Source organism: Anarrhichthys ocellatus, unplaced genomic scaffold, assembly GCF_004355925.1.
Source record: "Anarrhichthys ocellatus isolate YVR2014 unplaced genomic scaffold, GSC_Weel_1.0 scaffold118, whole genome shotgun sequence".
Classification (NCBI taxonomy): Eukaryota; Metazoa; Chordata; class Actinopteri; order Perciformes; family Anarhichadidae; genus Anarrhichthys; species Anarrhichthys ocellatus.
The window spans coordinates 149,367-163,445 of record NW_022280148.1 but is presented as its reverse complement, the minus strand read 5'-3'; the positions used below and the strand labels follow the sequence as shown (position 1 = coordinate 163,445).

The 14,079-nt window shown below is 46.1% G+C and overlaps 1 protein-coding gene across 1 annotated transcript in view; it reads left to right on the top strand.

Moving 5' to 3' along the window:
- Positions 1–14,079, top strand: part of LOC116399615 (neuron navigator 3) — a 111,339-nt gene that overhangs the window by 51,609 nt on the left and 45,651 nt on the right. Inside the window, 2 exon segments of the mRNA XM_031876894.1 lie at positions 10,136–10,253; positions 12,436–12,524. Of these exon segments, the coding sequence (XP_031732754.1) occupies positions 10,136–10,253; positions 12,436–12,524 (207 nt within the window).

The window sequence follows — 14,079 nt, the reverse complement described above, 5'->3', positions numbered from 1 at the left end:
GTGAAGCCAAATTTTTTTGTGTGCCCCCTTATCTTTCTTTTTTCTTCCCCCCCCCCCCCCCCCCCCCCCCCCAGTGCCTTTTCGCTGCCAACAGCTCCACAGAATCTGCTGCTGGATGAGGACGCTGAGGGTCAGTGTGGTAGAGCCCTCTGCTGGTCGCCATGTGGAAGAGCATTTCAATCAGAGTGGATGAGCAAGTGTCCTCTGCTGTCTCAAGTCTGACGAAGCCCAGTACGGGGCAGGCCATCTTAAAGTAGCTCTCTCACATTCTCCCCTATTGTATCGTCCTTGAAAAAACATGTCAAATGAAACTAACCTCTGGCATATGTATCACATCACTGCATAAACACCAGTTAGAGAAAACACAGGGCATTAGTAAATGTGAGGGTGACGTGACTTGGGGCATGTCTAGCACCTTATAATGAAGAAACTAATGAACTAAATACTTAAATCTTAACTTTATTGACACAATAGAAACTGTCCAAAACTACGGAAACAACAAAAACATACAACTTGAGCGCCTCTTTAACAATAAACAAGAGTGTTGATCAGGTAGAACTGGACAAAACTTTATAGAGCAAAAAAACATCTAAACTGATAAATAAAGGAGACCGGATGATTGATTTCACGGACTTCACAAAACGACTTCCATCCAAAGTAAAAACCAAACCCCTTGAAACAGACGACACCCTCTCCTGGTCAAGCAGCAGCTCATCAGTACCAAAACAAGCAGCAGTGAAGTGGCTGGGCGTGGCGTCGCTGGCCTGTCCTCGGCCTCTGAGAGGATTCGTAATAAGAAAAGAAAAAACACGTCTCAGGCTCCTGGCAGTCTGGCCGGCACCCAATCAAAAACCCATTAATCTAGCGATCTCCATTCATTTGTTTCTCAACAAGCAGATGGCAGAAGACGATTGAAACCAAACAGACATGTGCTGTGCACTGCATGTAGATGGGCCTTTTTTACACAAACAACAAATACACTCAAAGGGGCTGATACCTGATCAGGATCTTAGCCGTTGGCGAGCCGCTGATAGCTTTGTGGGCTTAGAACACAGTGTTTGCCAGAAGCTCGGGCCTGTAAATATGAGTATTTTAGCGACGAAACGCTGCATAGGCCTGATTACAACCATCGTGTTCTTATTTCTCTGTTATTTACATTTGATAAAAAGGTCGTTCCACTGCAAATGAAATCTATTTTATCAGCACAACTGTCCAGAGAGGGTGGCTTATTGTGGCAAAAGCAACAGTCACTGCTGTGAGTGAAAGTGCCTCCAAATCAGGCTCAACTGGGGCCCGGTCTGTAGAACAGAACCACAACTATTCAAACCGAGCAGCTGACTCATCCTGATATAATGAACAGCAAGCCAGGCGGATGCTGTGAGGAAGTGTGACTGACCCGTGCAGGCCGCCTGTGAGTCAGTGTCCTCGCAATTAGTTGGAATCAGTTTTGGAAAATATTTCCAATGATAACGATTTGTTTTGTGTGCATCCGTAACTGTGCATTTCTGGCAGGAACTCTCGCTGCGGCAGGGACAACTAATGACACGGCTTGCCCCCTGATTTGTGTGTGTGTGTGTGTGTGTGTGTGTGTTTTGGGAGTGGGCGGAGCCTGCAGAGGTCTGAAGGAATGATTACAGAGCCCCAGAATAGACGGGGATCAGCACCCTGGGGGCCGGGGTGCTTGTTAAGGCCTCCGAGCAAGAGAGGTTACAGCGAGGCGATGCAGTGTGTGACCTGAGCCTGTGGAAGGAGCTCATCTTGTGAGCTAGCGTCTAATTAGCACGGGGCTATCCACAGGCTCCTCTGGTCGTTTGAATGTCACACAAATATCTGCTGGCTATTTATATTAGCTGCTCAAGCTACATGTCTTTCTCTTTTGTTTATTTCAAGTGGCCAGAGCAGACCTAGATCTGAGATCATAACTTGTTATTATGTTGTTGTTGTTTTATAGAGATTTTGGGTGTGAGAGTCTTGCGAGGTTGTGTGTGGCTACCAGTGTGTATGCGCGCGCTCCTCACCAGCAGCGTCTGGCTCACGGGCCACAGCGACCCAGACGCTGCCTCACATGCTGCGGATGCAGTGTGTGTGTGTGTGTGTGTGTGTGACTGCTTGAGCATCTGCTGCAGTCTACATGTCTGTTCTATGAGGACAGAGATGATCGCTTGAACACACTGCTATGGTTTATGGGAGTTCTAATATTTTTATCTCGGTGATAAAACATCCTGTAGAGGGGAGGACATTAAATAACAGTGACAGAATGAAATGATTAAAAGAAATGCACAATATATGACCGAAGTTTATACATGATGAAATATGTCTGACAGATCTTTATTTAGAGCGCAGTATAGATTAAAAACATTAATGAGACATGGACAAGCGCATTGCCAAATGCCTTTATTCCTACAAAATAAAGGCGTTCATGCTTGAACTTGAACTTTACATTGTAAATATCACTTCATGATTGATATTTTATGAGGTAATGCTGACATGATAGTAAAACACTCTGAGGGTAACGATGAAACAGACACATTACTGTCGTAGAATCAAACAATTTTTTATTTAAAGCTATATTTCGTGACTTTAGTAAAAAATAACGTTTTGTTATATTTGCAAATCTGGTTTGTGCCTCCTCCTAGTGCTCCTATAATGGCTTTTGCAAGATTCCACCGCACAGAAGAAAAACAACCAATCAGAGCCGAGGAGTTAGAGGCTCCTCGGCTCTGATTCTAGATTGTCCCTCACTTGCGTCCTTTCAGGAAATCTGTTTTAAGAGACATGAGACGTCCTTTCCTCAGTTGCGTCACGTGAAGCGACGTCCGTTTCTGATGACGGCGGCCTCTGATCACAGCTGATCAACTGTCAGTCGGCTTTAACAGCTGAAGAGACTTTTGAGAAGTTTGTGTGTGTTCACATGATCACTGTACTTAATAATAGTAACTAATAATACTAATAACTAATAAAGACACACAGTAATCACCACTGTAGAGGTGTTTCTCTCTGTAGCCTGTTACCTCTTTAACAAACTGTCCTGTTTATAAGTGCATGATCGATTTCTACCGACGGAATGCGTTTCACATATTTATGAATTATTTGCGTCTGTACGTATTGAAATTTAGATTGTGACGTCATTATTAATTTACCCAGAATATGATTATGGTTTCTTTTGAATACTGGAATTAATTTTCAAGTTTCAGGTTAAACTTAAATGATAAAACTCATCAAACCCGACACTCAGGAATGATCAGCCTCACGTGACTGAATGAAATGATGATAAATGATGTAAAAAGCTCTTTCTGACTTTAATTGTATTCATAATAAAAGTTGTTGATGGAAATATCAGATCATGAAAAGACATGATCTGATATAACAACATGAAAGTTGTTTGTGGTTGTTGTTCAGACTACAATGAACATCTATTTAAACCAGAACCTGTATTGTTCAGACTACAATGAACATCTATTTAAACCAGATGGTGAATCAGAACACTAATAACATATAAAACTAGAGTTTATTCTGTGATCTGTCTTCACTCAGTTATGAAACTCCAGTCAGTCAGTCCGATCGGCTGCAGCGTCCAATCACATAACTGATGAGCAATGAGGGGGCGTGTCGGCCGTTAAAACACTTACTGGAAGGCTGTTCTCATGCGTCCTCCCTCATGGCTCCTCAATCCTCGATCCTAGCTCCTCAGATCAGAAATAAGAGCTTTGGGACGGCCGTCAATATGGCGGAGCAGAACAACTCCCGGTTCCAGCGAGGATCGAGGAAATGACAAATAAGAGACTTGGGATGTACCCTAAATGACCCGTTGGACCTAGAGGCGGTCTACGTCCTCTGGTCTTCCGGTTTGGGGTCGGGGATTTGAGGATGCGTGTTTGAAAGTTGTGCATCACACAAACAGAGACCAGACGCTGAACTCCAACCCTGCTCCGAATATCTTCATTGAGCAGGTTTGAGGTCAGCGGGAAATTGAGGCGCTGACGTTGACAGTCATTAGGTTACAAAATACTTTTGTAGTTGGTAGTAAAATAATGGAAAGCTGCTACATGCAATAGTTCTTCTGTGTGCTATCTTAAAAATGTTGCTGCTGTGGCAAACGATTGTCATTGCCGCTTGTAACCACTGACGGTTTATCAAATTGGTCAACAAACACATCTGTCTTGCATTCCTGTCTGCCTGCTGCTGTCTGTCTCCAAGTTGTCTTCTGCTCATGTGTCTTCTAATTGTTTTGGAGCTGTCATTTATTTTCTTTTGCTCTCTCTCTCTCTCTCTCTCTCTCTCTCTCTCTCTCTCTCTCTCTCTCTCTCTCTCTCTCTCTCTCTCTCTCTCTCTTTGGCCTTCGGTCTCTTGCGTTGACTGACGCGTGCGAGCGCGTCCAACACGGCTCGCGTGTCCAAACTTCTCCCCGACGTGCAATTAAGTCATTTTCTGCTCAGGGATTTCCCCTGAGAGCACGAAGTGGCTTTGGCAGAGCGAGGGCGCGAGCAAATCTGTCAGTTTGTAGCAGCGTGAGCTTCTCCCTCCTCTTATCTGCTGATCTTAGCGGAGTCATTCGGCCTGAGACCAGCCTGGATGCTAGAAGGCGCTGGTTTAAATCCGACAGAACAGCTCCTCGAGTGTCCACGGGCAAGGCACCTGCTTGTCCGGAGCTGCTCAATGACGTATCAGTTTTACAAATGTGTGCAGCAGGACCTTGAAGGCAGCATGATGATCCGTTTTCCTTGGAAGAAGTAAGCCAAACAAACACTTAATAGGCTCTCAGGAAACAGTGAGTAAGAGTTTGGCTCTGGAGTCAAAGGAGCTTTCTTCTGGAAAGAGAAATCAGAGTGAATCGGTGTGCCACGCTTTAATCCTAACGTGCATTAATTGATTGCTCACATCCATTCATTCTACGTTCCATCTGTTTGTTGCATTAGATTTGTGTTTTATCACTGTGTGCTTCATCGCGGCTGTAAACACAACCGGACGGATCTGTAGCCGAACACTAGACAGCTGGCACGGCAACTAACGCGCTCGCCGCTCATCGCATTCACATCCCTCCAGATTTGCAGTCCATCGCTGCCTCTTAAAAAAAATAAAAAAAATAGTCGCGGATAACGCTCTTACCCCTCCTCGCCGGCGCCAGGCCGCGAAGGGAAACTTGGAGTGTGTGATTTGTATATCAAGCGGCGTAAACTCCCCGCTTGGGTGTTTGCGAGATTGGAGTGGGGCCACACTTTGGATAGCTGCCTGCTGCCATTACCTCAGGATTAGGTGAGTTTGAGAGGAGGCCTCTCTCCTCCGCCCCCAGGACAAGATAATGATGGTTTCTAAAGGGAACAGAGATGTGTCAAACTTATCCCAGGAAACACCAGAAAAGGTTTATATAGTATATAGTGGAAATGGCTTCCAGGTGCTCCCATAATGTAGCGGGACACTGACAGTTTTGTCCCCCCCCCACCATTCTGACCTCTTCTTCACTGGACGCACTGGAAGCAGCCGATGCTCACAGTAAGATATCTCCACCATGAGGCAACTCATCTGTTGTACTGACCCAAGAGGAACGCATCCACGCTTTTGTTTTCACCACAGTGTTCTATTTGATGCTCAGCTGTACAGTTACACCAGCTTTACTTTTATTTAAGAGCTCAGCAGCCCATCACAGTCCTCCTGCACTGGCTCCCAATTTACAAAGTAGCACAAGGCCTTGACCTGCAACGTGGATGATCTACCCAACTTTCGAGCCTAATAGTTTAACTTCAACTCTGTCATTCAAAGCCTCCACTCCACTTAAAAATCCCTTTTGCATATTGCTGCTTGAATGTGTGACCTTCACTGTTGCAGAATGGGGAGTTTGATGCTAGAATGCTGATTTCACCGTTAGCGGTCGGTGGAGTTATGTTTCTCTGTGCTGAACCTGAGATCTGAGCGTTCGCACCAGCATGACTTTGTGCAACTAGTTTGGAGGACAACATAATAAAAATAACATCTGAAATCACACATTGATATTCAAAGCAGTATGTTTATGTGAAGGCAGGTATTTTACTGTATTATTCATGTAGATACCTACCTGTACTTTGTTGTTGTCATGCAGGAATCATTCTTCTTTCGTGCATTAAGAAAACAAAATTGGTGAAATTCTCAAGTTCTTTTTTACTTCTGTGGTTTTTTGGACAGAACAGCCAGTACAGATTTTTCTGTTGAGCTTCACGTCCTGTGCGCATCTTTTTTTGATTTATTTTTTGTCTCTATACCCTTCCATAAAACTTCATGCCATCCCATCCTGGCTGCCTCCATCCCCTTCTCAATCACTCCTGGTTTGTCATGACCCCGGAGACGAGAGACGACGAGGAGGAGGAGGAGGAGGAGAATCAGGGAGGACGCTCCATCACATCACAGCTCCATCGATTCGGCTCATCGCTTGTTTGTTTTTTTTAAGTTAACGCAGCTTTTATGCCGTGTTTAATTACATGTAGGACCCGCGCGGGAGCGGCGCGCCACCCGTGCCAAGTCTGGGTTTGTTTTCCGAGTCGGTGCAGCCACATAGAAGACGTCCCTCTTGGTTTTTTAAAACAGCACTGCACAGCTAATAGTCCTCCCAGCGATTGCATGCATGCACAAACCCCTTGAAAGCATTTAAGCTCTTAATTCATTAGACTGTGTTGGAATGAAGCCCTGATTAAAGAGCCCATACATCAGCAGTCACTCAGTGGAGGCACATTGATGAACACACGGAGTCCTGAACAGTTTGACTTCCTCCTCCTCTCAGCCTCTCTCTCTCTCTGTCTCTCTGTCTCTCTCTCGCTCTCTCTCTCTCTCTGTCTCTCTCTTTCTCTCTCTCTCTCCCTCTCTCCCTCCTTTCACCCGGCTCCCCCCGGAGGCTCAACGGCGCCACTGCAGCCTCTGCCAAAAACACCTGCGTAGCAGTAGTCACTGCATTGTGATCAGGACTGTTGGAGGCAGTTTATCGACTCCGGGGTGAGAGCTGTTTTGTTGTGAGCGGTGCTGAAGGGGGGGACAGATCTGCACGGCGGAGGAGAGGAAGAGATACTTCATCAATAAGGATAACATCAGCTGAGAGACCGGACTTCTGCTGATTGATGCTTTCTGCAGAAAGACAGAAAGGGTGGGCAAGTGGAGAGTGTGTGTGTTTCCTTGTGTATGAGTAGCTGTTAAATGTGTATCGATTGTCTGTGCGCGTTGTCTCATCCAGCACGCATGATATCAGTCGCCTCAGTCATCACAGCTGGAGTTTGGCGTTGAAGCTGATGTTTTGCCTCTGTTGTAGACTGGGATTGAGGGAGAGAGAGAGAGGGAGAGGAGAGAGAAAACGAAAGAGAGAGAGAGAGAGAGAGAGAGAGAGAGAGAGGTTAACGGGTGCAGGAGGCTGATGACAGACTGAAACTCCGAGCACCACTGAGGAGTCGTGAAGAGAGCGGATCAGTGAGTCGCCGCTTCATGGGAAAAGGATGCTTTTGATGTCTGTGCTTTGTCAGAAAGCTGAGGAAGAAGAGATGACCAGAGAGTGAGTGAGTGAGTGAGTGATGGGGGCGGGGCGACAAGAGGTCCCAGGTCAGGTTCAAACCCAGGACATCGCACTTACACTTGCATGCTCCGAAGAGATTATTAATCACAGGAGCTCTATTGACTCTTTTTCTTGCAATGTTTCAAGTTCAGAAAAACATCCAGATCTAGAAGTTGGTGGCTTAAAGGCAGATTTTTTCAGATTAACCAACAACAATAGAGAAGAAATGTGAATCAATAGAGCAGACTGAGGTTTTTACAGCAATAAAGCAACCAGAAAGGCTTCAAAGAGCTCAGCTGTCAGAAAGTCTGGTAAACAGGGTTTAAAAGTTGTGAACTTTAACATTCTGTGATGGGACTCTTAAAGGTCACTTGTCAGAACATGGTCGAGTAAGTCTTTGTTGGATGTCTCCGAGGTTTGTTAAACACCTTCAGATGCCCGTGTGATCCTTTTTAGATTCTTTACGGAGGCTTTGTTCCATTCAATGAGACGAGTGTTTGCAGACAGACGGAGTGTTTGCTCAAAGCGGGATTTTAAAGTGGCCTCAGAGTACCTTCCTGTGATTGTCATTCTGTGTGAAGCTAGCTTTGTTTTGCCGCGGTCAGCGCCGCAATAAAGCAAACATTTTGACCTCCGGGCTAGACAGCACAGAGAGCGGTGAGCCCTGGAGATGTGTGTCTATCGGAGTCAGATCCCTCCAGGAGCTGCAGCAGATGCACAGGCAGCTGGCTGTTTTAGCCACAAATTAGCCCAGATTGAATTCATCCGTCAGGGTATCTGGCCCGCTCCCCGCCTCCTCTGGAGGAAGTGATCGAAAGGCCTCTCTGACTTTTCCCAGAGACGTGAAGTGCCCTTCCATCAAAACCCATCTTGTTCTCCAGTCTGTCTTCAAGCCTTGGTGGATTAGCCCGCAGCCTGATATGTGACTGTAGCTGTCAGCAGGAGGAGCAGCACATACACTCTTAATTCCTCCCCACATTCTCCATCCTCCTGCCCTTCCGTTTGTTCCCCCCCCCGATGGGATGCGGTTTGCATTTGCAGTGTGTGTGTGTTTTCCTGTGTGTGTGTGTGTGTGTGTGTGTGTGTGTGTGTGTGTGTGACCGAGCCCCTCGCGTGTGTGTGTTTATTTGTATGCATGTGCATTTTTTAGGGGTTCTTTTTTTTTCTCGACTTTACGACTTCTCATCACGGAGAAAGTGGCCGAGGGAAACCACAACAGATGCAAAGTTCTGAGAGGCGCCGTCTTTCAAAAGGAGCTCTTCCAAGAAAGAGAAAAAGAGCGGGAGAGGAAGGCTCGTATAATTACGGGGCGGCGTGAGGTAAACGAGGGGAAAACGGGATCATTTCATCGTGACAAACACGTTTCATGAGGGGGATCCCTCGGGAAATGGCAACCATTGGAAGTGCTGAGGAGCCTGTTGTAGTTATAGAGACTTCATCTGCAGACAGACGTTAGAGTCCCACCACACAGTTTGACTGACAGGAAGTACAGTATAATACATCTGAATTAATTCTTCTTTTTAACACCCCCCACACTCGATGGAAGATCTCACATTTCTGAGGGGATTTTCACCGTTCAAAGCTCTTCACGCCTGTGCTACTTTTTCTTATTTTTCTTATCCGGGGATAACAAGAAAAGTTTCCAGAAGCAGCGGAGCAGCAGTTAGTGTCTTTTTATGGGCTGGTGCAGCTTTTCGTTTGTTCCCAGAATCTCAATTCAGGCCTAGCAGGAAGAAAGATGTTCCTCCACAGCCGTCTGAACCGGCTCCCCTTTCGAGTTCTCCTCATTTCCCGGGTCTGGTTCTCAGTGAGAGAGGTCTGGAAGGAAGGCGATTAGAGGGAAAAAACTTCAAACTTTTAGGGTATATAAAGCTACTTTGGGGTGCTTGAGCTCTGTAACCAGGACGGAGGACGGCCCTTCAACCTTCAAAGCAGCTGCTTCGACCCTCAAGGTCACTTTTGGAAAATTGAAACATCCGCACACAAGTAGATGCCGGGGTCCACGGGGCCAAAATGTGGTTCACGTCTTTCGGAGCCCGGTGAAACCGCAGCAGCTGTCGAGATCAGTCTGTCGACCGGCCCGGACAAAGCGCCGCTTATCGGCCGGCTCACGGGCTCTGATGACAGACGAAGCGGCTGCTAAGAGGTTTCGGTGACAATACAAAAGATTATCCGACATCTTCCGGTTTTAGAGGCACACCTCGGGGAAAGAGAATCCACCTGTTACAGCACACGTCTTCATTAAGACTTCATCATATAAAAACGTAATTTGTTCGATTCGTCGTTGTTTTCCAATCTGTTTTCGGGTTCTTCAAAGTTTAAAAAGACGACATTGTGTATTTGCCAGTGCAGGCTGTCACATTAACACCCATCTCATCTATGTTAATGTTTACGACTGTAGACTTAAGGGGCAAAGCCAGAAACTGGCCTTTCCTTCCCCTACACCGTCCAACGTAAACTATGTTCAGAGAAAATTCATGTGAGCTCACTCTTTGCCAATTGTAAAACCTTTAAAACGTTGTCACACACACACACACTACTCCTCTCTGTCTCCCCCCCCCCCCCCCCCCCCCCCCACACACACACACACACACATAGAGAAAGATTGACAGGACTGTTGTGTCTTTGCAGATTTACACGGACTGGGCCAACCACTACCTGGCCAAGTCTGGCTGTCAGCGCCTCATCAAGGACCTGAGCCAGGACGTCACCGATGGAGTCCTGCTGGCACAGATCATCCAGATCATAGGTAGGCATCCGCTCTCACACACACACACACACGCTTGTGTCTTTCCTCTGTTATCTGCTGCTGTGTCTTGTACTCTATCATCCGTCTCTCTCATCTTCCTTCTACAGCTTTCTCTTTCTCTTTCTGCTCAAGTGATTAAGCTCACATCTAAGGTTAATTCAATTGCAATAAGTATTACTGTTATTACATAATTACCGTGACAGAACGTCTATTTCAGTGCTTAAAAATAATATCAATAGAGCAAAGATGAATAAATCTGTGTTATCAGCAGTAATAAAACACTGCGTGTGCCTATAATTCATTCTGTCTGGTAGATGAAGCCACCCACACACACACACACACACACACTCTATGTTTGGTCTTTGTTGTTGTGAGTTGCAGGGAAGCAGTTCCTCAGTCTGATATTTGGGCCAAATTTCAGCAGCTCTCTCTTGTTTTTGGGTGGCAGGGTGAGCTGCAGCAGCACAGATCTATGGGCTCTCTGACACCCTGGGGTGCAGTAGGCATGTGTCTCCCATTGTGCCCCGGAGAGAGTTTACCCCTCTGTCTCTCTGTAGCTCCCCCTTTTTTGTGTCTCTGCGTCTCCCTCTCTGGCGCTCCGCTTCTCTTCATCTCCGTCTCTCCGTCTCACTTTTTCTCGGTCTCTCTCTCTCTCTCTCTCTCTCTCTCTCTCTTTGTCCCCTCGTTCCTCCCTGTGATCTCACGTTCTCTTTTTCTCCTCCCGACTTGCTCTTACCAGTGTTGGGCCGTAACACATTTGGTCTGACTGACGCATTACAGTAATGTGCGTTCCCTTTTTTGAGCAAAGACCAGTGTGAGGGATTACAATTAAAATGTGGCGATGGCATTGCAGTCACTCATCTCCGTAACCCTGTTTCTTTGATCGCTTTTTCTGACCGTCTCATCAGGAGTGTGATGGATGGGGGTAGATTGATGGTGTTGTGCTTGCGTGGGGACACGTTAGCATGGTGCGTGGGAGGAGACTATCACGAACGCCAGAAGAGAAACATGTGTCACCTTCAAGACGGTCCTCTCCTCTTCACGGTTCCCATCGAACCGACGGTCAATGTTGGTTTCATTAGTCTATGGTTACAATATCTCCCTGTTGAAGAAGATTTATTATACGCACATCACGTAGAACGGCATCATGAGGAAATAAGTACACACCACTTTGACCTGACGAAGATCCAAGTAGGATTGAAAAGGAGGCACTAAAACTGTAGCACTGAGTAGCATGCAGGCGTTATTTCCTCAACCATATATAACTAATCAAACCCTTAATCAACAGTTTGTAACAGTCGTATACATTGTGGTCAGCACGCCAGGTCAGACAACGGTCATGTGGTCTATTAACGGTTGCCACCACTGACTTCCTGTTGAACCCGCCATTAATCACAGCGGGACAAATAATGAGTGATTTTGAAGCAACTCTCTCAGCGCCGGCTCTCACACATTCTTTTTCTTCTACTTCTTACGTCCACTGTCTTTGCTCTCTCTCTCTCTCTCTCTCTCTCTCTCTCTCTCCCTCTCTCTTTCTTTTTCTTTGTGTCTTTGTTACTGAGCCTCTCTCTTCATGGGACTCCTTGTGTTTATCACACTCCAACACTCACAAACACATTTCCCTCTCTATTTCATATGCTGCCTTTCTCACAGATGCCGTCTGCCTCCCTAAATCTCTCTTTTTTTTTTAACCCGTCTTCCTTTCTCTCCAACTTCTCTCTCACTCTCTCTACCACTCTTTCTCCCTCCCTCTTTCTCTCTCTCTCTCTTTCTCCCTCTTTCTCTCTCTCCCTCCCTCTCTCTCTCCCTCTCTCTTTCTCTCTCTCTCCCTCTCCCTCTCTCTCTCTCGCTCTCTCCGTTGGATTGAAACTTTACCCTCCCTGCTCGCCCCCAACAGACAATGAGGCCAAGCTGGCCTGTCAGTAATTCTCTTGCGGCAGCTGACGAATTAGGCAGCTTTGCTTCCCAGACCTTTTCCTGCGTCGCTCTACACCTCAACACACACACACACACACACACACACACTCACACACACACACTCTCTCTCCTTTGCTAACCTCAGCAGAGGTTTCCTGCTGGACTTGTGCACCTGAGCTCAAAAGTCACTGGACGTCGCGATGTTAAAGCTCGGTAAATGGGAGGACAGTAAACATCTCGTTTCTTCATTCCTTCTGTCCCGCAGCAAATGAGAAGGTGGAGGATATCAATGGCAGCCCCAGGAGCCAGTCGCAAATGGTGAGTGGTACAACTTTTATATTCCACTTTATCTATCTTTAACACCCTGAGAATTATCTTTAAGAGGAACATCTGAGGCTACTTTATACTTTCAGAGGGATATATTGTGCTTTTTACTCCACTACACTTGTTTGACAGCTGTTGAGACTGCTCAGATTCAGATAATAGAATACACAAGATGAGCTTCTAAAACACTATGCATTGTTTAACCAGTGAACCCCGACCTTTTTGGCTTGTGTCTCCTCAGAAAGCAACGTCTTCTTCATGATATTTCAGATGTATACGTTGTTGGCAGTTCCACCAAAGAGACATTTGTACCCTAGACTTCTCAGATGGTTTCTTTTGAATTTGAGGCCCAAAGATGTCAAATTATTTGACATTTCACAAAAAAAGCAAAAGATGATGGACTTTAGATTCATCCTGCGGCTCTTTGGAGGGGGCCGGCCCCTAGGTTGAGAACCACTGGGCAAAGATACCTAATCATATAAAGTAGTTCATATCAGCTCCACCTCGAGCAGCTACATCGTGAGAATGCCATTAATGCTTCAGTATTAACAATCCAGTAACGTAGCACACATGAATATAATATTTTCCAGCAAGCTGAGTACTTCTGTATGAGTTTGAGTGCATGTAAGTCTATTTATTTTTTTCCTTTCTGTATCGGTACTTTTCCTCAAGTAAAGTATCTGAATACTCTGAATACTGAATACAAAGTCACGTTTCTCCCAAAGACAAACTTGCCACTTGTTGCTCTGCGTCTTGATTTCACTCCATGATTCCAAGTGGCCAAGCGTAACCGCTCAGGTCACAAACCGACATCATCTTTATTATTCAGAGGGATGGCGTTGACTGCAGTAACCGCATGGCCACTTAACCTGAAGAAATTCCGACACACTCGACTACAATAATCTGTGTGATCTGGCTGAGCGATGCTGGCGGTGTCCCCCCACCCCACCCTCTCTGTTTTTAACGAGATGACTGGCTGCCTAACCGCTGATTGTCGTCACTGGGAGATGATTGCCCCTCACTTTAACTAGAGTTGACTAAGTGTTTATGCAGCGCTGGTTTTGCCCTGGCATCGGCCCTCCTTCCATTAAAAGTGACTAAGGCTGTTTAGCTGCTGCGGGCGAGGAGTGCTGTGTGTCGGTCCTTGTGCCTCTTTCATTAAAGCTGTGTAGGTATATGCAGAGCTCACTGTGCAGCACTCTCTGCACCATATATTGTGTCCTAATGTGTGAGAGCATTTCCGGTAGTTAGTAGAGAAGTCTGTAGAATCCTGAGCACGTCACACGTCCATCGCAGTTCTTCCTGTGGCTGCAATGGAGGCACTAGGTTAGAAAAACAACATTAAAGAAGCAGGAAGGACGGAAATGTCAAGGTCATGTAATGTGAGTCCTGGTGACCAACGTCAGCGTGTGAGCGTAATGTGTCCAAAGCAGCTCTGGAAATATAAACTCTCGAGCATTTATTTATTTATTTGTTGTCACATGAAATGATTCTGGTCCGGACTGACGCACCGGTAGCTAAGGACGACTTCTGACTTCTGTGTGTGTGTGTGTGTGTGTGTGTGTGTGTGTGTGTGTGTGTGTGT